This window comes from Lontra canadensis, unplaced genomic scaffold, assembly GCF_010015895.1.
Source record: "Lontra canadensis isolate GAN:19392208 unplaced genomic scaffold, GSC_riverotter_1.0 scaffold193, whole genome shotgun sequence".
In the NCBI taxonomy this organism is placed as follows: Eukaryota; Metazoa; Chordata; class Mammalia; order Carnivora; family Mustelidae; genus Lontra; species Lontra canadensis.
This window is the reverse complement of record NW_022631187.1, coordinates 213,223-238,088: the sequence shown is the minus strand read 5'-3', so window position 1 is coordinate 238,088 and position 24,866 is coordinate 213,223. Positions and strand designations below refer to the sequence as shown.

The window sequence follows — 24,866 nt, the reverse complement described above, 5'->3', positions numbered from 1 at the left end:
AGATTTTATTTATTTATTTGACAGAGATCACAAGTAGGCAGACAAGCAGGCAGAGAGAGAGAGAGGAGGAAGCAGGGTCCTTGCAGAGCAGACTGTCCAACGCGGGGCTTGATCCCAGGACCCTGAGATCATGACCTGAGCTGAAGGCAGAGGCTTAACCCACTGAGCCACCCAGGTGCCCCGATGCCATAAACTTTGTACCCGCCAATACTGCCAAATCCTGTAACAAAACTCACTTATCATTCACTTTATAAAAAGGTTCATTTAAATGAAACCTGTTATAAAACCTGAGCTAAACTACTCAGCTCCTCTGATTATATTTGAAATAATTCAATTTATTAAAATGCAATTTTATAATAACTTCAGGTATATTCCACTTCTGTGAAACATTCTAAATTAAGTATAACTCATAACTGTATAAGCCTGTTCTGCTAGACATAGTTCTTATATATAGAGTTTGATCAATCTTTAGGCTCTAAAAAGTCTTTTACAGGGATGCCTGAGTGGCTCAGTCTATTAAGTGTCTCCCTTCAGCTCAGGTTATGATCCCAGGGTCCTGGGATTGAGTCCCACATTAGGCCCCTTTGTTCATCAGGGAGCCTAGTTCTCCCTCTGCCGCTCCCTCTGCTTGTGTTCTCTCTCTGACAAATAAATATATAAAATCTTTTTTTAAAGTCTTTTACATAAAAGTCATTTGCATAAGTATTTTATTAGAGATATATATACCTGTGATTACTATAATCTCAAAGACCATATTTGTTTTTATTTCATTAATGGCAAATGTAATTTTCACAACAGTTAAACTAACCCTGACAGTGTCTTCAAATAACCAGAATTAACCCTATACACAGAATGGAAAAACATTCAGTGAGTTGATTTGATATATTTTACTCCATAATCCCCTGATGTTCCAAGTACCTTATGTGACATCTCCAGAAAAATACATTTTTCACATAAATTCATTTAACTAGCAATTATCGAATGGTCTATGCGTCAGAACCTGTACTGTGCCTAAGTGCTCAGTGAAAGACAGGGTTCTTGCATCTAGTTGCTCCATTTTTACATTATTCCCTTGATATTTCCACATTCAGTATAATAGTACAAATATCAGTCTAATACTGTTCATACAGTAAGTACTAAATATATACTCACTGATATTAAAATAGCAGAATTCATTTCATAGTAACAATTTTAGCTGATCCTGATCCTACTCTTCACCCACCCACCCATATATATACTCTGGGGCTGGCAGACAGCAATATATAACAAAGCAAAAGAAAAATTCATATTCGCGATGGAGATATGAAGGAGGAATGAAAGAACATCTCATGTTACATTAAGGATAGAATACATTTTCTTATCAACTGGCAACATGTAAGAATAAACAACACACGTTAAAGGAATAAATAAATTTAGCATATTGGCTTTTGAAGTCCGAGACTTTTTTTGTTTTTTGTTTTTTAAAGATTTTATTTATTTATTTGACAGACAGATATTGCAAGTAGTCAGAGAGGCAGGCAGGGAGAGAGAGGAGGAAGCAGGCTCCCCGCTGAACAGAGAGCCCGATGTGGGGATCGATTCCAGGACCCCGGGATCATGACCCGAGCCGAAGGCAGAGGCTTCAACCCACTGAGCCACCCAGGCGCCCAGTGAAGTCAGAGACTGTTTAAACTGACAAAGTATCACACAGTATTTACTGAACCGTATGATGATATCCCTAAATTCACATTCATTAATTTTGTTTATATTACCTAAGCCAGAAAGAACTTTCTTCATATTTACTCTGCTTGTGGGTTTCTACTCCAAAGTTGTAACAGAGAATGTGAAGATATCCAGTCTGCAATATTAAAAAGAAAAAGAAAAGTCAGATTCATGATTTTTTAACGTTAAAAAATCTAAAACAGTTCAAGAGTCTTTAAGACATGCTTTATTTTCTACATCAAAATAACCCACTATTCTTTATTTAAACCTCCCAAATTATCTAAAAAGGAGCTATAAAATATTCAGTTTGGGTAAGAGTTATATTTGGAAAAGTAATACATTACTATTAGAACTTGAAAGGTACTTTGTAATAGGAAATGGGAAACCTAACCATTGAACAGCAAAAGGACAACCTCCTTTATAGGTTTCCAGATCCAATAAGAGGCATTAGATCAGTGAGTACAGTCAAAGAAAAAAGCATAAAAGAGGATGTTTTTGGGGCGCCTGGGTGGCTCAGTGGATTAAGCCTCTGCCTTCGGTTCAGGTCATGGTCTCAGGGTCCTGGGATCCAGCCCCGCATCGGGCTCCCTGCTCCGTGGGGAGCCTGCTTCCTTCCTCTCTCTCTCTGCCTGCCTCTCTGCCTACTTGTGATCTCTCTCTCTCTGTCAGATAAATAAATAAAATCTTAAAAAAGAAAGATTAACTATGGTCTAGCACCGTAACATTCATTATTTAAAAAAAAAAAAAGAGGATGTTTTTTCAAAATCAAGACTACTTTAAAAAATTCCAAAGATCTGAAATGTGTCCAACATTTCATAGTCTAGTCATAGGACTTATTTAGAAATTGTTTAATAAACACTCTTTAACAAGAAAAATTTTCTTTACATAAATTATCCCTAAAATAAAAGTAGGAACAAATATGTGAATGGTGCCACAGGAAAATACTTTTTATGGATTATCGGCATCTCAGTCCCTGCATCATTGCCATATCTTATATAATTTTCATCTGCCCAAATCCTGGGAAATGGCTTAAGAGAAAAAATTTTAATTTCTAATAACTTATCCAAATATCCTTCCAGAATCTGATTACACACATATAATGGAATCCTTTATAAGTTTTACCTGAGTAAGACTACAGAAGCAGATCTTCAATTAAGAATCCAAGATCTGAGGCAAGTTATTTATAAGTAATGTGTAAAGACCTGTCTTCCTTCAAAAAAGTTTCCTTTTGAATTACAGTATATTCAGAAGAAATTCAATATGCATGCCTGAGCACTTCAGAGCTACTGTATATTTCAATCTAAAATAAAGAATAGCCTTGGTAATGTGGGTCTGGCAAGAATCCAGAAGTATTTGAATACATTCTTGACATTTTAGCAGAAAAAGCTTAACTCATTACATGCCCCAGATCCCATAGGTTCACACAGGACCACACCAATTATACAGCTATACTGGAATAATGCAGCTCACATCCACTTGCTGCAGAGAGGCCTGTAACTAACTTGCACAGAAGAAAATGGAAATAAAACTTTCGACCAACATCTAATGTATATTAGTCTTTATTCAGTTTCCCCAGGATTTGTCTTTGCCCTCAAAAAATGTTCAAGTGTACTTACATTAAATGCTACTTCCTAGGAGAAAAAAAGAATGCAAAATAATAACAAACTTAAAACAACAAAGCTATAAAATACTAAAATATCTTTTTTTTTAAACCCTACCCCTAAATGTGATGGTATTAGGAGGTGGAACTTTTTTTTAATTTCTTTATTTATTTGACAGAGAGAGAAATCACAAGTAGGCAGAGAGGCACGCAGAGAGAGAAGGGGAAGCAGGCTCGTCACTGAGCAGAGAGCCCGATGTGGGGCTCGATCCCAGGACCCTGGGATCACGACCTGAGCTGAAGGCAGAGGCTTTAACCCACTGAGCCACCCAGGTGACCCCAAAATACTAAAATATCTTTTAAGAGAACCACAGTGTATTTCAATGTAATGACAAAAATAAAATATTTTAACTACCAATACTGCTTTATGCACGCAATCATTATACATTCAATAATAAATATTTATTATGCATCTCCTATCTATCAGGCACATTTCAGTCATTACAGATAAATCAGTGAACAAAACAGAGAAAAATCCCTGCCCTCATGACATATTTCTAACGGGGTATGAAGAACTAAGATTCATAAAAATATCCCTAAAAATATCTTTGCAGGGCATCTGGGTTATACAGTCAGTTAAGTGTCTGCCTTCAACTCAGGCCCAGAGTTGGGCTCCCTGCTCAGTGGGGAGCCTGTTTCTCCCTCTTCCTCTGTCCCTCCCCACAACCTTTGCACTCTCTCTCAATCTCTCTCTCCCTCATTCTCTCTCACTTGATCTGAAAGAAGAAAAATCTTAACAAAAACAAAAAATAAAAAATAAAAATATCTTCCCAGCCTTCCATGGAGTGCTAACTCTCATTTTGCAGGTAATACACAATGGCAAAAACCAATACAAAGAAGGTAGGCCTGTAAGTCTGCTGTTATACTGGTCACACAGAAATGGACTTATGGAAGCTCCAAAACCCACAGGATATCTAGAACCTCCATCTAACTGCTACATCTACCAGCCCAGAAAGACAGCTCCAACTGAATAACGCCAACATGAGAGTATATGGATGATTTTTAAAACTCAAATACTGCTGCTAATAGTAAGTTTCATCACTAAGTTTCAAGTTCAATCGGAGACCTTGTATTTTTTTTTAAGATTTTATTTATTTATTTGACAGAGAGAGAGAGAGATCACAAGTAGGCAGAGAGGCAGGCTGGGGTGGGGGGAAGCAGACTCCCCACTCAGCAGAGAGCCCAATGTGGGGCTTGATCCCAGGACCCTGAGATCATGACCTGAGCCGAAGGCAGAGGCTTAACCCACTGAGCCACCCAGGCTCGCTGGAGGCCTTGTATTTTTAATTAGCTAGATAAGGTCATCTTTTCTGCAAATTACTTTGTATATCAGGATTTTAAAACTCAGAAAAAACAAAGCTATTATTTCTCCAGTCCCAAGTCCTGAACTATTTTTCTTTCTGCTTTTGTTCTCTTCTACACATTTATAGATCATGTATTTTTACATTTTGTTGTATTTTAACAGTGAATGGTAATTGCCTGGCTTTCTTCCTTAATGGCTTTAAGACATTTACCTTCCAGTCCCTCCCTGACTCAGCTTTCTTTAATCCTCGGATAACTCAATAATAATCAACTACAGGTCATTAGTTATTTCTCTTGGTGCCCTAAGACACAATTTTCCATACACTTTATTTCTCTGTCTCTGAACAGCATTCCCTTCTGCCTTCATGTTAACACCTTACAGTAATTCCTAATCCAGTTTTGGCATACAGAACGGATGTCTCAGAAAAAACACTTGGTTTATTTAATTCATTAATTCCTTTTAAGTAAATAATATTATGTTAGCTCTTCTCTAGCCTTTATCCGACCATTTCCTCTCATTATAAGATTTCCTGCCCTAGATTTTCAGGTTCCCTATCTAAAACTTAAGCCCATCAAGGGGTGCCTGGGTGGCTAGGTCAGTTAAGCGGCTGCCTTTGGCTGGGGTCATGATCCCAGGGTCCTGGGATCGAGCCCTGCATCGGGGTCCCTGCTCAGTGGAGATCCTGCTTCTCCCTCTCCCTCTGCCAGCTGCTCTGCCTGCTTGTGCTCTGTATCTCTCTGCTAAATATATAAATAAAAATCTTTAAAAATTAAAAATAAAATAAAAAATAAAACTTAAGCCCATCAAAAACACACTAAATAATTTCACTGACCTTTAAAATAAAAACCATAAAAAATAAAATAAAATAAAAACATGCGTGTCCTAACAATATAGTCAAACACAAAAATTTAAATGGATCAAAATCCTGAAGTTAAGAGCTAAAGCTGTAAAACTCTCAAAGGAATGCCAAAATCTTCACAACCTTGGATTTGGCAAGTTTCTTAAATGACACCAAAAGCATAGGCCAACAAAAGAAAAAATAGATAAACTGGACTTAATCAAAATTAAAGTGCATCAAAGGACACTATAAAGAGAGTGAAAATACAACCCTTAGAATGAGCAAAAATATTTGCAAATCATGTAAGGCTTTAATATCTAGACCGTATAAAGAATTCTTAAAACTGAACAACCAAAAGACAACCCAACTTAAAAATATGCAAAGAAAAAAATAGGCAAAGGATATTAATAGACACTTCCCTAAAGAAGATATACAAATGCCCAATAAGCACATGAAAAGATGTTCCATATCATTAGTTTTAATAACTAATGAAATGCAAATCAAAAGCATAATGAGAAACCACTGCACACCTACTAGGATGGCTATAATAATTTTAAAATCTGTAAAATAAGAGTTGGTGAGGATACGGAGAAATTGGAACCCTCATACACTGCTGGCAGAAATGTAAAATGGTTCAAATGCTACGGAAAACAGTCTGGTGGTTCTTCAAAGAGTTAAACACAGAATTACCATATGACCCACCAATTCCAATCCTAGATATTTATCTAAGAGAATTAAAAACAAGGGTTCAAGGGGCACCTGGGTGGCTCAGTCAGTTAAGCATCTGACTTTCGATTTTGGTTCAGGTCATGATCTTAGGGTCATGAGATCGAGCTCCACGTAAGGCTCGGTGCTCAGCAGGAGTCTGCTTCTCTCCCTTTCCCTCTGCCCTCGCCATGCTTGCTTGCTGTCTCTAAAATAAATAAATCTTTAAAAAAAAAAAAAAGGTTCAGGGCACCTGGGTGGCTCAGTGGGTTAAAGCCTCTGACTTCGGCTCAGGTCATGATCCCAGGGTCCTGGGATCGAGCCCTGCATTGGGCTCTCTGCTCTGCAGGGAGCCTGCTTTCTCCTCTCTCTCTATGCCTGCCTCTCTGCCTACTTGTGATCCCTGTCTGTCAAATAAATAAATAAAATTTTTTTTTAAAAAAGGATCAATATTGTATGATTCCACTTATATGTAATATCTAGAACAGGAAAGTCCATAGATAGAAAGTAGATTAGAGGACACTAGGAACTGTGGAGAAGAGGTAATAGGAGTTACTGTGTAATGTGTACAGAGTTTCTATTTGGACTGATGAAAAATTTTGGAAACTGATAGTGGTGATGGTTATACCAAACTGCAAATATAGTTAAGGTCAATGAATTATATGCTTAAAAATGGTTAAAACAACAAATTTTATATTATATATATTTTCCCACAATAAAAAAATTTTTATAGTAGAATGTCAACTAATAAATGTAGAAAGATAGAAAAACATTCAATTGTCAACCATCACAGTACGAATTTAGGCAAGAAATATCAATGGATGGTGAAAGTAGGATGTGAAATTGGACTTCATTTAGTTTCAAGGTATCACCCCACAAAATACTTAAGAATAACACAAGGGAAAAAATACATGTGTTTATAGCAAAGAAACCTGGAAAATACCATTTTATTCAAGAGATCAAAATGAGCACCAATAACAGACTAAATCAATCCTGTCTGCCACCCAATAGGAAGCCACGAGGAGAATACAGAATCACTTCTGTGATTTCCTGGTCTCAGAGTCATAATTTATTCTAAACATGAAGAAGCTCTGAAAAAACTTGAATTAAGGGTAGGGGAATTAGAAAGATGTTGCTTAAGGGTAGAAACCTGTAAATGTAATGTAAGTAAGTTTTGGAGATCTAATGCACAATACAGTAATTACAGTAAACAACACAATTATAAATTTCAAAATTGCTAAGAGAGTAGATCTTAACTGTTCTCAACACACACACACACACAAAAGCAATGATTATGTGACATAATAAAGGTGTTAGGTAACACTACTATAGTAATCATATTGCAATATATAAATGTATAAAACCAACACGCTGTATACTTCAAACTTACACAATATGTCAATCATATCTCAAAAAAATTTTTTTAATTAAAAAAACTAAGATGCACTCTACAAAATGACTGGTCAGTAATCTTCAAAACTGCCAAAGTCATGAAAGTCAAAGAAGAGTGAAGAAGTATTCCAGACTGAAAGAGACTAGGTACAATGGAAACTGATTCCATTTTGTATAGAGGACAGTTTTGGGAAACTTGAATGAGGTCTCTGTACAAAGGATAAAGGGAGTTCTTCATACTATTCTTGTAACATTTTTTTAAGATTTTATTTATTTGTCAGAGAGAGAGAGCAAAAGCACGGAGAGCTGCAGGCAGAACAGGCAGCGCAGGCAGAGGGAGAAGCAAGCTCCCTGCTGAGAAAGGAGCCCGAAATGGGACTTGATCCCAGAACCCTGGGATCATGACCTGAGCCAAAGGCAGACACTTAACCAACTGAGCCACCCAGCCATCTCTCTTTTAATATTTTTTTAAATATGAAATTGCCTTAAAATCCTTAAAATTTTTTAACTTTTTAAAAAATTTTATGGAGTTTTTTATTTTTTTAGTGATCTCTACACCAAACATGGGGTTTGAACTCAGAACCTCAAGATCAAGAGTCACACACTCCATAGAATGAGCCAGCCAAGTGCCCCTGCTTTAAAAATTTTTAAAGCCTAGGGGCACCTGACTGGCTCATATGGTTGGGTGTCTACCTGTCATGATCTCAGGGTCCTGGGATCAAGCCCCACTTTGGGCTCCCTGCTAAGTGGGGAGTCTGCTTCTCCCTCTCCCCTCCACTCATGCTCTCTCTCTCAAATAAATAAATAAAATCTTTAAAAAATAAAAAAAAAAGTTTAAAAAAAATTTTTGTAAGCCTAGAAGAGAGGACGACTGGGTGTGCTTTCAGTTAAAGGCACAAAGTTAAGTGCCTTTAACTGAAGGCAGTTAACATCTGCCTTCAGCTCAGGTCATGATCCCAGGGTCCTGGGATCCAGTCCCACATCAAAGATTCCCTGCTCAGCAGTGAGTCTGCTTCTCTCTCTCATTCTCCCTCTACCCCTGCCCCCTGCTCTCTCTCTCTCTCTCACTCTCTTTCTCCCTCTCAAATAAAATATTTTTTAAAATTTTGTAATTAAAAAAAAAAAAAAAATTTTGTAATAAAATAAATAAATAAAGCCTAGAAGAGTACCTAGCATATAATTAGAAATATATAACTATTTACTAAATTAAGTTCTACATTATAACACAGAATTTAGGGGAAAAATAAGACCAATCTCACAAGTAGGTATAATGCATGAAGACCTAAGGAACATGCACCCTAACATCTAAATATATCTTTGTTATCAATTCCCTCTGTGATAACAAAGCGTAAAGTAGACACAGGCAGTGAAGCAAGAAAGAAATAAAAGGTAGTTAAGAAAAATCAAATATTATCAACCCTGGAATTGTGATGAGAACCAGACTGGGAAGTAGGATTTATTTATCCTATCAATTCTCTCACACCCCCAATATAGAAAAACATGATGACAGTGATATGACTGACTGCTGTTGACCTTGCCAGCAGAGATATAAACTCATTTTTTCCATTCTTTCATCACATAGCTTGAAATATGGAGGAAATGTTAGAAAAATGATTTGACAATAAAAGAGAAAGCAAATTAATTTTAAGAAATACCCCTTTGCTTTTTTAAACACCCTTTCTAGTACAAGACAAAGAAATTATTTCAAAGATCAGCTAAATGAGTGGACCTGACCTTAAATATAATCTCTGAAGAATTGCATGAAGTAGTCATGATTCTACCTAGAACTTGACATAACATATTTTCAAACTCTTGGAGAATAAGTGCAGATATTTCACTCACCATTTTAGGGAACCTCATCAACATATCCTTACAGCGCAGTGCACATGTAGATGCTCTTTGAAAATCCCCTTGAGCACATGCCTGAGAAAGTGAAAAAAATATGTATCAATAATTGGTTAAAATGAAATAACAAGCTATTTGTCTATAAGTCAACTTTAACATATTTTTAACTCTCATTAAAAAATCTTAATTTGGGGTGCCTGGGCGGCTCAGTTGTTATGTGTCTGCCCTCAGCTCAGGTCATCCTAGAATTGAGCCCCATATCCGGCTCCCTGCTCCAAGAGAAGTCTGCTTCTCCCTCTCCCACTTCCCCTGCTTGGATTCCCTCACTCGCTGTGTCTCTCTCTGTCAAATAAATAAATAAAATCTTCAAAAAAAATTAGAAGTCTTAATTTGTTTTCTAATCTTTTTAGCAACACTGGTTGGTCTAGCTAAACATAATAGCCAGCTCAAAATACAAAATAGGCAAAAAAAAAAAAGGAAGAATAATAATAATCTTGGGTAACACAAGAGTTGATAGTGATGGGAGTCATTAACTTTTTTCTGGAAATTGCAAAACTGGTGTACAATCTTGTGTTATTATATTATGATATAATGCCATATCTAACAGATGCTTCCCCAGCTTGGTAACTCTTGTATTTATCTCCGCATCAGAGGGATTTTTAAATGTTGAACAGGAGTCTTTTGTCCTAAAACAGGTTCACAATAACTTCATAGTCTGAACTGCTGTGAATATCTGCTACGAAAGGCAGCTAAGAGCAATCCTATCTTGGAGCCAGAAGAGCTACTCTAACAATTATTATATATAACCTTGAACCTTACACTCTCACGGTTTCAGTTTCCTCATCCATAAAATCAGGACAATGTGCTGTATTATCTCTTAAGATTCCTGTCAGCTCTATCATTCTGATTGAACAACTTCAAATGAATGAAAACATCATTCACACAATACATATAGGCACTTGTAGAAGAGGCTTGTTTCAGTCATTTAAAAATTTAGCTGACAAGGCATATTTTAGAAAAAACACGGACATATACAAGAAAATAATTTGATGAAGTACTTTGTAGGAGAAAGAAATTCCTGTATTTGCTGTGTTCTTTTCTCTTCCTTATGGGGCATCAAATATTCTTGTGCTTTGGTGCGACTGGGTGGCTCAGTGGGTTAAACCTCTGCCTTTGGCTCAGATCATGGTCTCAGGGTTCTGGGATGGAGCCCCACATCATCGGGCTCTCTGCTCAGTGGGGAGCCTGCTTTCCCCTCTCTCTCTGCTTACCTGGGATCTCACTCTATGTGTCAAGTAAATAAATAAAATCTTTTTAAAATTTTTTAAAAATATATTCTTGTGCTTTGGGTACCAAAACAATTGAGCAGAGAGAAGAAAAGATGAAGAATGTAAGATATCCAGCTTCTCTTTACTTTTCTCCTCTACCCACCTGCTGAATATTAAGCTTGACATCTTGCTGAGTAGAAACCCTCATCTAAGGCTTAAATGAATGCTAGATTGTGTTAAAGGGAAAAATAAATTGTGAACACAAGAGCCTCAATAAGCCAAATTTCAGTTATCTACAGAGTTTACAAAATAATATTCACATTTATACAAAGAGATGTTTGATGAATATACTTGCTAACTGACTCATTATTCAAGGTGGAGGAAATCATCGTAAAAGAGAAATGCTGGGCCGCCTGGCTGGTTAAAGCCTCTGCCTTCAGCTCCGGTCATGATCCCAGGGTCCTGGGATGGAGCCCCACATCAAGCTCCCTGCTCAGCGGGAAGCCTGCTCCCCCCACCCACTTGCCTGCCTCTCTGCCTACTTGTGATCTTTGTCTGTCAAATAAGTAAATAAAATCTTAAAAAAGAGAGAGAGAGAGAGAGAGAGAGAAATACTGAGTGACAAACCCCATATCAGAGAACGCTTTCTGTTCTTAGAACATATAAAGCAATACAATGCTATAAAAAATCCATAACCTATCCATCACTAATCAGATTTTACCTTAGTGGAAATAAAATCTCTAATAATTCAAGCTAGTTGTGAATATTATTCATTTTATTGGACCACAAATCAGTATTTCAAACCCAAAAGAGAATTTAGGTACAAGAAGTCTTAAAGAGGCAGCATGATGTAATGCTCTAGCAACCTTTGGTGAAGTGAGCATCAGACTCACCAAAGGAGCTCTTCAAAAATCACATGGCCCGGTCCCATCACTTGTAAATTCTGATTCACTACATCTGGGATAATGCCCAGCCTATACTAATGTAGTAAAAAGAATATGGGCTTTGGATTCCCAGTTTTTCTGTTTTTTTTTTTTTCCAATCAAAATACAGTTGATATACAATGTTCTATTAGTTTCAGGAGTACCATACAGTTATTCGATAATTCCACTTCTTTGCTCAGTAAAGTCAGGCAAGTCACAGACTCTATGAGCCTCAATTTCCTTAACTGTAAAGTAAGGACAAGTATTATCTACCACATAGGATTGAACTTGTGAGAATCAAATGAGATCACAGAAACGAAAGCATTTTGTAAACCTTAAGACAGTATTCAAAAGGGGTGCCTGGTAGCTCAGTTGGTTAAGCATCTGACTTTTGATTTTGGCTCAGGTCATGATCTCTGGGTCTGAGATGGAGCCCTGTGTCAGACTCCATGCTGGGAGTGGAGGCTGCTTAAGATTCTCTCTCTCCTGGGCACCTGGGTGGCTCAGTGGGTTAAGACGCTGCCTTCAGCTCAGGTCATGAACTCAGGGTCCTGGGATCGAGTCCCGCATGGGGCTTTCTGCTCAGCAGGGAGCCTGCTTCCCTCTCTGCCTCTCTGCCTACTTGTGATCTGTCAAATAAATTTTTTTAAAAATCTTAAAAAATAAATAAAAAAAGATTCTCTCTCTCCCTTTCCCTCTGCCCCTCTTCCTCTCTCCCTCTCTTTAAAAAAAGACAGTATGCAAAAATGTGAATAATTTTAGCAGTCAAAGCTACAACCAGTGCCAAGAATTGTAATAAAAGAGGTTATCTGCTGTGATATGGTACTCATTGTTAAAGAGAGGAAACCTCTTTGAAATCATATCCTAGCAGATCTATAAAGTATTACATGAACCAAGAACTTAGCTTTCCCCTTCATTAGAAGAAAAGCTCCAAGGCTGGATCTGAACTCCTGCTTAACAGCACTGGGTTATTACTTTTATGCAAGAAATGAAATGCTAGACTGACCATCACATATGGTGATGCTACTAAGTGATAATGACAATAGAATCAATCAAATAATAAACTGTGCTGAATGGACCCACTAAAAACTTATGCTAACTTCAAGTAAACCCTCACTTAAGCTCCGCAGTCAAAAATGTTACAGCTCGGGGCACCTGGGTGGCTCAGTGGGTTAAGCCTCTGCCTTCTGCTCGGGTCATGATCCCAGGGTCCTGGGATCGAGCCCCACATCGGGCTCCCTGCTCAGCGGGGAGCCTGCTTCCTCCTCTCTCTCTGCCTGCCTCTCTGCCTACTTGTGATCTGTCAAATAAATAAATAAATAAATCTTAAAAAAAAATGTTACAGCTCCTAGTACCATGTCAAGTATGTAGCGGATGCTTAGTAAAAATGAGTTTCTTTGTTGATTTCCTAAGGACATTTCCCACTCAGAAATTCAAGCCATTTTTTCACATTCTTCAAGTACTCCTATAATATGCATATCTTCCTACTGCACCCCTCACCCAAACTACTTCACCTTCCACCTTAACCAAAACTCATGTGCTCCCTTATCCAACATCTAATTCTCCTCTGCAATTTAAAATATCTATCTTATGCCCCTTTCCCTACCAGTAAAGTTCACAGTCTTTTCACAGCAGAGTTACTTGTTCATATTTTGTTTTATTGTGGAACTTCACTCATATTTCTTTAAAGCAATTACCAACTGTGGAAAGAACCAAGATGCCCTTCAACGGACGAATGGATAAGGAAGATGTGGTCCATATACACTATGGAGTATTATGCCTCCATCAGAAAGGATGAATACCCAACTTTTGTAGCAACATGGATGGGACTGGAAGAGATTATGCTGAGTGAACTAAGTCAAGCAGAGAGAGTCAATTATCATATGGTTTCACTTATTTCTGGAGCATAAGAAATAGCATGGAGGACAAGGGGAGATGGAGAGGAGAAGGGAGTTGAGGGAAATTGGAAGGGGAGGTGAACCATGAGAGACTATGGACTCTGAAAAACAATCTGAGGGTTTTGAAGGGTCGAGGAGTGGGAGGTTGGGGGAACCAGGTGGCGGGTATTAAAGAGGGCACGGATTGCATGGAGCACTGGGTGTGGCGCAAAAACAATGAATACTGTTACGCTGAAAAGAAAAAATTTTAAAAAAAAAAGAAAGAAAATTCCTGAGGGGAAAAAAAAGCAATTACCCTGTTGTAATGCACCTGTTTACACATCTATATCTACCACAAAATTTACCTTAAGCTCCTTTAAGTGAGGTACTATATACTAACGTTACAGATCTTTTTACCTCTATTGCACAAAGCACTGACTTATATAATATTGACATATATATGTATACATACACATACACACAGCAGGCACTAGATAAATGCTTCTTTATTCTCCTATATATGTACTGATTAGATTCATTTCCATCTCCTGGTATATGACACCTCTTTATCCAACTCCTCCAATCATTTTCTCCCTGGCTTGTTATATTCAACCTATGTTTACATACATTCTATTTTGAAAATAACCTTCCTTTGACCATCCTTCTCTGAGTAGCTACTACTCAATTTTTCCTCTCACTGTCAAACATCCTCACAGAATATGCAATATGAATGCTTCTCAAATTTTAGCATAAAGTAGAATTACATGAAAGGCTTGCTGAAACAGATTGTTGGGCTCTACTCGAAAATTTGATTCATTGGGTCTAGAGTGGCACCCAATAATTTGTATTTCTAAAAGGTTCCTAGTGATATTTTTTAAATGACCCTTTATTTTTTTAAGATGTATTTATTTGAGAGACAGTGCATGCACATATGCATGACTCGGAAAGGGGCAGAGGGAGATAATCTTCAAGCAGACTCCCAGCTAAGTGTGGAGCCCAACTCAGGGCTTGATCCCACAACCCATGAGATCACGACCTGAGCTGAAACCGAGAGTCAGACACTTAACCAACTGAGCCATCTAGGCATCACCCCCCAACACACACAGGTGATACTGATGCTGCCAGTCACACCTCTGGATCAATCCTAAACCAATAGTTCTGATTCTTTTGTGTATATCTCAGGAGCCCTAGAACTCTTAAAAATTATTGAGGACTCAAAGAGATTTTATCTAGGTTATAGCTAGTTGCAATTTCTACTAAGTTCAATAAAAAGCTATAAAGTTCATTTTGACAACTTTTGCCAGTGTTCTCATTGCTTTTAATTAAACTTAAAACTGAAATGTAAAAAATATTTATTATGTTAAACAAAATAAGTCAGTCTGAAAATGACAAATACCATATATCACTCATAAGTGGAACTTAATAAAGCAGGGACACCTGGGTGGTTCAGTCAGTTAAGTGTCTGCCTTCAGCTCAGGTCATGGGATCAGGCCCCACATCAATGCAGAGCAGGGAGACTGCTTCTCCCTCTCCCTCTGCCTACTGCTCCCCCTGCTTATGCTGTCAAATAAATAAAATCTTTAAAGAAAAAAAGAAAACAGATGAACATAGGGGAATGGGGAAAAAAAGAGGGAGATGGGTTGGGGATGGGCTAAATGGGTGATGGGTACTAAGGAAGGCACTTGGTGTGATGGGCACTGGGTATTATTTAGTGATGAATCACTAAATTCTAAACCCAAAATCAATTTTACCATATGGTAACTAACTAGAATTTCAATAAGGGAGGAATAGGAGACCTTAGTTTTGTCTGGTCCCTGGAATTCAGCTACATAGTTATCAAATCATTCTGAATACCCTGTGAACTCAACTGGAGATCTAAGAAAAGATTTGCTGTAATTCTACAAAGAGAAAATCGACCACTTTCTGCAAGGTAGGAGATGCAGAAAAGTGAATCTGAGGCAATATCGGAAGATAAACCGCAGGGTGAAGGAGCCTACCAGAGCTGGCTACTGGAAAGTGATATAGCAGCTATAAGCCAGCATTACACCTTGATCCCAAAACCAGACAAAGACCCCACCAAAAAGGAGAATTACAGACCAATATCCCTGATGAACATGGATGCAAAAATTCTCACCAAGATACTAGCCAAAGGACCCAAAAGTACATGAAAAGGATTATTCACCACAACTAAGTGGGTTTAATTTTTTTTAAAACCTTCCAAACAGCTCTCCCCAGCAGTTGTACCACTTTACATTCACACCAGCAGTTATGAGAGTTCCAACTTCTCCATATCCTCACCAATTTCTTATTTTCCATTTTTGTTATTTTACATACCTGAATGGGTGTGAAGTAGCATCTCACTATGGTTTTCATTTCCATTTCCCTAGTGACTAATAATGTTGAGCATCTTTTCATGTGCTTATTGGCCATGTGTTTATCTTCACTAGAGAAATGTCTATGCAAGTCTTCTGCCAATTTTAAATTTAGGTTATTTGTCTTCATTGTTAAATTCAAATTCTAAGTGCTCTTTATATATTCTAGATGCTAGACAATTTTCAGATACATGACAGGTAAATATTTTCTCCCATTCTGTGGGCTGATTTTTACTTAATCATAGTACCTTTGGATGAACAAAAGTTTTAAATTTTGATGAAGTTTAATTTAGCAATTTCTTTCTTTGCTTGGGCTTGAAATAGCATATCTAAGAAATGATTGCCTAATCATTACAAAGATTTATACCTATGTTTTCTTCTAAGAGCTTTATATTTTCATCTCTTTTAGGTATCTGACCATAAATGTAGGGGTTTATTTCTGGACTCTCAATTCTATTCACTTGATTTGTATGTTTGTCCTTATGCGAACACCACACTGTCTTCATACTTAAGGTTTGAAATTAAGGGGGCACCTGGGTGGTTCAGTGGGTTAAGGCCTCTGCCTTCGGCTCGGGTCATGATCCCAGGGTCCTTGGATCGAGCCCTGCGTCGGGCTCTCTGCTTGGCGGGGAGCCTGCTTCCTCCTCTCTCTCTGCCTGCCTCTCTGCCTACTTGTGACCTCTCTTTCTCTCTCTGTCAAATAAATAAAAAATATCTTAAAAAAAAAAAAGATTTGAAATTAAGAAGTATGAGTCTCCCAGCTTTATTTTTTATAAGATCTTTTTGTTCTTTTTCAAGTTATTTCAGGTATCATAAATATATTAATTTTAGGATCAATTTATCAATTTCTACAAAAGACAAGGCAGTTGGAATTTTGATAGGGACTGAATTAAATTCATAGATCTGTTTCAAGCAATACTGTCATCTTAACAATATTAAGTCTTCCAATCCATGAATATAAGCTAACTTTCCACTTATTTTGATCTTCTTAATTTCTTTCAACAGTATTTTATATTTTTCAGTATACGGTCTTATACTTCTTTAATTTATTCCTAAATATAATTCCTAAATAAAATTATCCCTATTCTCAGATGACATGATCTTGTATATAGAATATCCGCAGAAATACACACACACACACACACACACACACACACACACCAACACAAACTACTAGAATGAATAAACAAGTTTAGGCAGGTTACAGGGTACAAAATACAAAAATCTACTGTATTTTTACCCACTAACCATGAGTAAACCAAAACTGCAATCAAGAAATTAAATTAATTCCATTTAAAGAGCACGTGGATGGCTCAGTCGGTTGAGCATCTGACTCTTGGTTTCGGCTCAGGCCACGATACCAGGGTCGTGAGATGGAGCCCCACATTAGGCTGTGCGCTCAGTTTAAGATTCTCAAGTTTAGGATTCTTGACCTCGGGGTGCCTGGGTGGCTCAGTGGGTTAAAGCCTCTGCCTTCAGCTCGGGTCATGATCCCAGGGTCCTGGGTTTGAGCCCCGCTTCACGATCTCTGCTAGGTGGGGAGCCTGCTTCCTCCTCTCTCTCTCTGCCTACTTGTGATTTCTGTCAAATAAATAAATAAAATATTTAAAAAAAAAAGATTCTTGACCTCTGCCCCTCTCCGCCACTCGTGCACGTGTGCACACATTGCTCTCTCTCTCGAATAAATAAATCTTTTAAAAAATTAATTCCATTTAGGGGCACCTGGGTGGCTCAGTCAATTAAGTATCTGCCTTCAGCTCAAGTCATAATCTAATTAGGGTCCTGGATCGAGCCCCACATCGGGCACCCTGCTCAGTGGGGAGTCTGCTTCTCTTTCTCACTCTCCCTCTGTGCTCTCTCTCAAATAAATAAATAAAATCTTTAAGAATTAAAAATAATGGGGTACCTGGGTGGCTCAGTGGGTTAAAGCTTCTGCCTTCGGCTCAGGTCATGATCCCAGGGTCCTGGGATAGAGCCCCGAGTTGGGCTCTCTGCTCTGCAGGGAGCCTGCTTTCTCCTCTCTCTCTCTGCCTGACTCTCTGCCTACTTGTAATCTCTGTCTGTTAAATAAATAAATAAAATCTTTAAAAAAAACCTTTAAAAAAATTAAAAATAAAAAAATTAATTCCATTTACATTAACATCAAAAAATAAAACATTTAGGAGTAAGTTCAACAAAAGAACTGCAATACTTGTACACTAAAAACTATAAAATACAGTTGAAAGAAATTAAAGACCTAAATAAAATGAAAAGACATCCCATGTTCACAGATCAGAAGACTTAATATTCTTAAGATGGCAATGCCCCTTAAACTGAATTACAGATTCAAATGCATTTCCTATCAAAATTCTAGCAGGCTTTTACAAAAAGTAACATCCTGATTTTAAATCATATGAAAATGGGGGCACCTGGGTGGCTCAGTGGGTTAAGCCTCTGCCTTCGGCTCAGGTCATGGTCCCGGGGTCCTGGGATCGACCCCACATTGGACTCTCTGCTCCACAGGGAGCATGCTTCCCCCTCTCTCTCTGCCTGCCTCTCCGCCTACTCGTGATCTCTGTCAAATAAATAAAATCTTTTAAAAAAAATAAAATAAAATAAAAATAAATCATATGAAAATTTAAGGGACCCAGAATAGGCAAAAACATTTTTTAAAAAGAAGAGCAAAGTTGCAAGGCTCACACTTACCTATTTCAAAATTTACTACAAAACTATAATAATTGAGTTTACATAGTGACATAGGACATAAAAATCAATGCAACAAAACAAAGTCCAGAAATGAATCCTTACATTTAGGGTCAAATGACTTTATAGAAGTGCAAAAACAATTCAATGAACAAAGAAGAGACTTTTTAAAAAAAATGATGCTGGGGTACCTGAGTAGCTCTGTCAATTAAGCAACCAAGTTTTTTTTTTTTTTAAGATTTTATTTATTTATTTGACAGAGATCACAAGTAGGCAGAGAGGCAGGCAGAGGGAGAGGGGGAAGCAGGCCCCCTTGCTGAGCAGAGAGCCCCATGTGGGGCTGGATCCCAGAACCCTGAGATCATGACCTGAGCCAAAGGCAGAGGCTTAACCCACTGAGCCACCCAGGTGCCCCAAGCAACCAACTCTTGATTTCAGCTCAGGTCATGATCTCGGGGGTGTGAGGTCAGGCTACCCGCTTGGTGTAGAGTCTACTTTTTTTTTTAAGATTTTATTTATTTGACACAGAGAGATCACAAGTAAGCAGAGAGGCAGGCAGAGAGAGAGAGAGAGGAGGAAGCAGGGTCCCTGCTGAGCAGAGAGCCCGATGTGGGACTCAATCCGAGGACCCCGAGACCATGACCTGAGCCGAAGGCAGAGGCTTTAACCCACTGAGCCACCCAGGCGCCCCTAGAGTCTACTTTTTAAAAAGAAAATTAACTCAGAAAATTAACGCCTCACATTAGTTAAGAGGCGCCTGGGTGGCACAGTTGGTTAAGCATCTCACTCAGTTTCAGCTCAGGGCTCTGTGCTCAGTGTGGAGCCTACCTGAGATTCTCTTTCCCTCTCCCTCTCCCCCTCAACCCCCATACACTCCCTCTCTCTCTCTAAAATAAACTTTTTAAAAAATCACATTAGTTATGGGTGCCCAGGTGGCTCAGTTGGTTAAGTGTCTGCCTTCAGTTCAGGTCATGATCCTGGAGTTCCAGGACTGGGCCCACATCAGGCTCCCTGCTCCTCAGGGAGTCTGCTTCTCCCTCTGCCCCTCACCCTGCTCGTGCTTGCTCTCTTACTCTCTGTCTCTTAAATAAATAAATAAAATATTTTAAAAATAAAATAATAAAATTTGAAAAAAATTAAAATCACATTAGTTAATACCATCATCAATTTCATCAGAAAAGTTTATGTGGAAGCTGCGTCAAAATTGTGACGGAGGTCCAAGTTTTCCAAAACTCTCATTTGCTTAACAGCTCAGATTTTATCACTAGCAACAAATACTGTCAGTTGCTTTCCTTGAAGTCACATTCAAACTTCATTCATTTTGAAAATGTCTATAAATACCCAAGTCTGAATGAACAAAGTTTATCTACCAGTCCCTCTTTTCCAGTAAAGACAGTGATATGTGAAAACAGAAGGAGCTAATTCAGCTCACAAGTCAATCACATAAGGGCCTTTCCTCAAGACAACCACCACACTTCAATATGCAGTAGAAGTGTTCTATGGGTATTTCCTTTTGCATTACAAAAATATGAAAACTCAAGGGTCAAAATGAAATAAAATAAATAATTTGTATTGTTTCACCAGGGGCATGTTAAGTAAAAATGGCATTCTTTTCACTGCAAGTGGGTAATGATGAAGAATACAATGACTAGGGGTGCCTGGGTGGCTCAGTCATTAAGCGTCTGCCTTCTGCTTGGGTCATGATCCCAGGGTCCTGGGCTCGAGCCCCGCATCGGGCTCTCTGCTCAGTGGAAAGCCTGCTTCTCCCTCTCCCACACCCCCTGCTGGTGTTCCCTCTCTCACTGTGTCTATCAAATAAATAAATAAAATCTTTTAAAAATATAATAAAATGACTAGTAAAAGGTGTGCCACTGTCTTGATTCACGTTAAAATGCCCAGTTTTACCCACCATTGCTTTTACAGCACCAGTACAAATGTCAACATAACAAGAAGGCAAATAACATCTTAGAATTATTATGAAAGTAGTTTTGCCCTCACAGATCACTATACTAAATTCTTCCATTACCTCACTATCCACTCAACCCTTAAATTCCTACAGTCTGTCCTCCACTCTTACCTTTCTACTAAAATTACTTTCTGTGGCCACTATTGTTATCCTAAATGTCAAGTCCAAGAGCCTTTTCTCCAACCTCATCTTCCTTTAATTCTCTGAAGCACTGCACTACTGATCATCCCTTTTTCAATGAAATGTTCTTCCCATTCATGACTCTGTTCTAGTCCTCCTTCATCTCTGGTGTGTCATCTGTCCTTTCCATTTGCTTTACATTTTACTACACCCTCCCCCACATGTAAATGTTTGCGATATGACTTGGCTTTCTTACCATCCTCACTTTCCTGCCTCTAAGGACTGAGTGGTTCAGTCCTGAGCATAAATGCTTGCTTCCTTTAGATCTCCTATATTTGCCCCCTTCCTTCCCATTCCCATTGTTACAACTACAATTAAGACTCTCATTATCTCATGCTCACACTCTGCCTCCATTCTATTTATCATTTTAAAAAAATTTTTAGTGGGGCACCTGGGTGGCTCAGTGGGTTAAGCCACTGCCTTCGGCTCAGGTCATGATCTCAGGGTCCTGGGATCAAGTCCCACATCGGGCTCTCTGCTCAGCAGGGAGCCTGCTTCCCTCTCTCTCTCTCTCTGCCTACCTCTCTGTCTACTCGTGATCTCTGTCAAATAAATAAAGAAAATCTTTAAAAAAAATTTTTTTAGTATAGTTGACACACAATGTTTCAAGGTGTACAACATAATGATTCGATTTCTCTATACACTGTGCTATGCTCATAAGTGCAGCTGCCATCTGTCACCATATAATGCTATTATACGGTCATAGACTATATTCCAGTGCTATGCCTTTTATCCCAAGCACTACTTCAAGGCTACTCTTTGATTGGTGCCATCTTACCTCTTCCAAAAATTTTCAACCACCCCACTGCCTTTAGGAAAATATCAAAATTATTTTCTCAGAGAGGTATATTTGGGCCTCTCAACTTGGCCCAAATTACTCCTCTACACTCAGTCCTTCCTGTGTCCTTGAACAAATAGTTTCTTTCAAATAAACTGATCACTCAACATTCTTTTAACAAGACCTATCAATTTCTGCCTATATGATTTTGCTCATGCTCAAACCTCTGCTCTGCCTGGAATATGTTGTGCTCTCTTTACTAGCTTTCGAAATCTATTCCTTCCTCCAAAATCCAAATCATGTCCTAAATCCTTTGTGTGTCTTCCTCTACTAACCAACCCAGTCCACAATAATCTCTGCCCCCTTTCCTACACACTTATAGCACTTCCATATACCAGTTATCTCTCAACCTTTCATATCTCATATACTACTATTACTCTTTTGGGGGAAATGAGTAAGATAGAGAGGGATAATAGGAGCGGAGATTACTATAACATACGTTTACATATTATCTCTAATGTGCCAGGTACCATGCTAGATGCTGACAATATAAAAACTAACTTTTTATTACTGCTTTTTTAACTAGTAGGGAGAGATAGTGAACCATGGCCCTCAGTATACTAGAGAAATTGATATTTCCACATGCCTTGCATTTCCAAGATACCCTCCATCATAGTCTTTATGGATAAACTCAAGTTTCCTGTATCCATGTGGCCCTGTCAGCTTCTACAAAGGGGTCTCACCATAGTAAAGAGGGAATAGAGCAGAAGCACAATAGATGACCCTTGCACTTACAGATGGTACAGACAGCGAAAAGAGGCATGGCCAATACACAAGGAAAATAAGAAATTAGGAAAAACAACAAGATCTATAGTTACTTCTACAATGCTAAAAGACTGCAGATAATCTGTGGTACAAGGGTAAACAGAAGATTATCTATCACCTTGTAGGTGGATGGAGAGATTGAGGAAAAGTAAATTCTTAACAACTGTTATCAACACCATGTGACTACCTTAAAGAAAGTCTGTGTCCTGCCCAATCTATGCCATTCATTTGGCACTTATATTTTCCTTTTCTCATTTTTAAAAATTGTATTTATAGCCTAACTTCCAAACTACCTCATCATTTTATGGAGGGAAAAATAATCAGACTTTTCAACTCTATTCCTATATAGCACCGAACACTCCGTGTAGATAATTTATCAGTACAACCTTTATGATACTTCATTCTATTTTGTATATGCATTATTTATCTCACCAACTAAACCATAATCTCCTTGAGGATATGATATAGGATTATTCTCCTCCCTGACAAAGCCTAACATACTACTCTATCTGTAGAAGATACTCATTGTCTGTTGAATAATAAATAATAAATTAATAAAGCAATTCTCTAATCGCTTAATGGGAAATGCCTAGAGAAAGATAAGGTCTATATACATCTCTAAGAATATCTCAAGCACTCTACTGGTACAGACAAAACTCATTAGTAAATACCAATATTGACAGTAGTTCATAAAGATGGTCTTTTGCCAAGCAGACATCAACAAAACCCACAGGCCCCAAAGGTGAGAATATCCTCAAAATGGAAAGTCTACTTATAGCAAAAACAATTAGTCTTCATTTCATATTTTGAAGACATTATCACCAAAATCAAGAATTATATAATTCTCATTATTGATCTTAACTACTAAAAATTTCTGTAAGCTAAAGAAGATTTTTAGATATCAACACCCATAACACCAAAGAATACTACAACACTTTCTAAAATCATAGAATCTTTGTATTAAGAAGGAACAAAAGGGGGGGGCACCTGGGTGGTTCTGGTTAAGCCTCTGCCTTCGGCTCAGATCATTATCTCAGGGTCCTGGGATTGAGCCCCGCAAGCAGGGAGCCTGCTTCCCCTTCCCCCTCTGCCTGCCTCTCTGCCTACTTGTGAACTCTCTGTCAAATAAATAAATAAAATCTTTTTTAAAAAAGGAAGGGACAAAAGGGTACCTAATCTAATTTCCTATCTAATGAAGGAATATTTTCTATAATATATATAATTCTTAGGATGTTTACACCTTTGCTTGCAGTATTTCAATGACAACAGATATCTTGCAACAAAGCTATAGTATTATTTGATCATTATCACTGTTAAAAGGTGACACTTTACATTGAGCCCAAAACTTTGAAACTATCTTTCTCAAAGGTCTTAGTTCTATTCTGTGGACTTTAATTCTTCTTTGATAGGATAGTCTTTAGAACAGTCAAACAGAGCTATAATTCTTACTGTCTTCTTTTTTTCCCAGGCAGATAGCTCTATATCCCTCAAATATTTTTCACATGATATATCTTCCAGACTATTACAATGATTTTAAAGCGTGATGCCTAGGCTGATCACAATATTTAAGATGTTAACTAGTTGAAAACACCTACCTATAGCTTTGCACTACATATCTATTAATATAGCCTAAGATTGTGCTAGCTTTTTTGCAGCTACATCACATCATTGATTGAAACTTGAGCTTGTAGACAATTAATACACACAGATCTTTTTCATTTGAACTACTAGCAAACCAAATGTACCTCTGTCAAAATGTAGCGCACAGACAGTTGATCTCTTAAATATTGGATTTTAAAGGCTCAGAGAGGTAAAGTAACAGCCCAAGGACATGGAGCAAATTGGTAGAAGAGTGTACACAATAACACCAAGACCTACTGGACTTCATATCAGTTTTTTAGTAGTTGCATTAATATAACCCACAAAAATATTAACATTAAAAGGAAGACAAAATTGCCAAAAGGGGGGGGTTCCTTTATACAGTCAATCTAATTTGCAGGGAATGAAGCACTGGGCAGAAAGTCAGAAAATCTTGGTTCTGGTCTCAGATCTTCAACTAACTTACTCTTTGAACTTCCTCTTCACCATTAAAAAAACAAAAAAAATTAATCAAACCTAAATAAATGGGAAGGCATCCCATGAATCAGAAAAGATAGTAGTTTAAGATAGCACTACTACTCAAGATCATCTACAGACTCAACACTATCCCTATGAAGATCCCAGAGGTGGCCTCCCTGCATAAATTGAGAAGCTTATCCTAAAATTCATACGAAAACACAAGAGACCTATAATAGTCAAAATAATATTAAAAATAACAAAACTGGAAGACTCACACTTTCTCATTTCAAAATCTGCTACATAGCTACTGCAATCAAGACAGTATGTATGGCATAAAAACCGACATGAAGATCAATAGAAAACAATTAAAAGTCCAGAAATAAACCCTCACATTTATGATTAATTGATTTTTGACAAAGGGTGCCACTCACAATCAAGTGGGATTTATTCCTGGACTGCAAAGGTTGTTCAGTATTTGCAAATCACTCAACAT

At 37.9% G+C, this 24,866-nt stretch overlaps 1 protein-coding gene across 2 annotated transcripts in view; it reads right to left on the bottom strand.

Annotated features, from left to right (window-relative positions):
• Positions 1 to 24,866, bottom strand: part of TEX11 (testis expressed 11) — a 292,212-nt gene that overhangs the window by 228,263 nt on the left and 39,083 nt on the right. For both annotated transcript variants that reach the window (XM_032847753.1, XM_032847754.1), the window contains exons 8-9: positions 9,442 to 9,522; positions 1,752 to 1,837 (exon numbers count right to left, since the gene is read on the bottom strand). In XM_032847753.1, the coding sequence (XP_032703644.1) occupies positions 1,752 to 1,837; positions 9,442 to 9,522 (167 nt within the window). The remainder of the gene's footprint in view (positions 1 to 1,751; positions 1,838 to 9,441; positions 9,523 to 24,866) is intronic.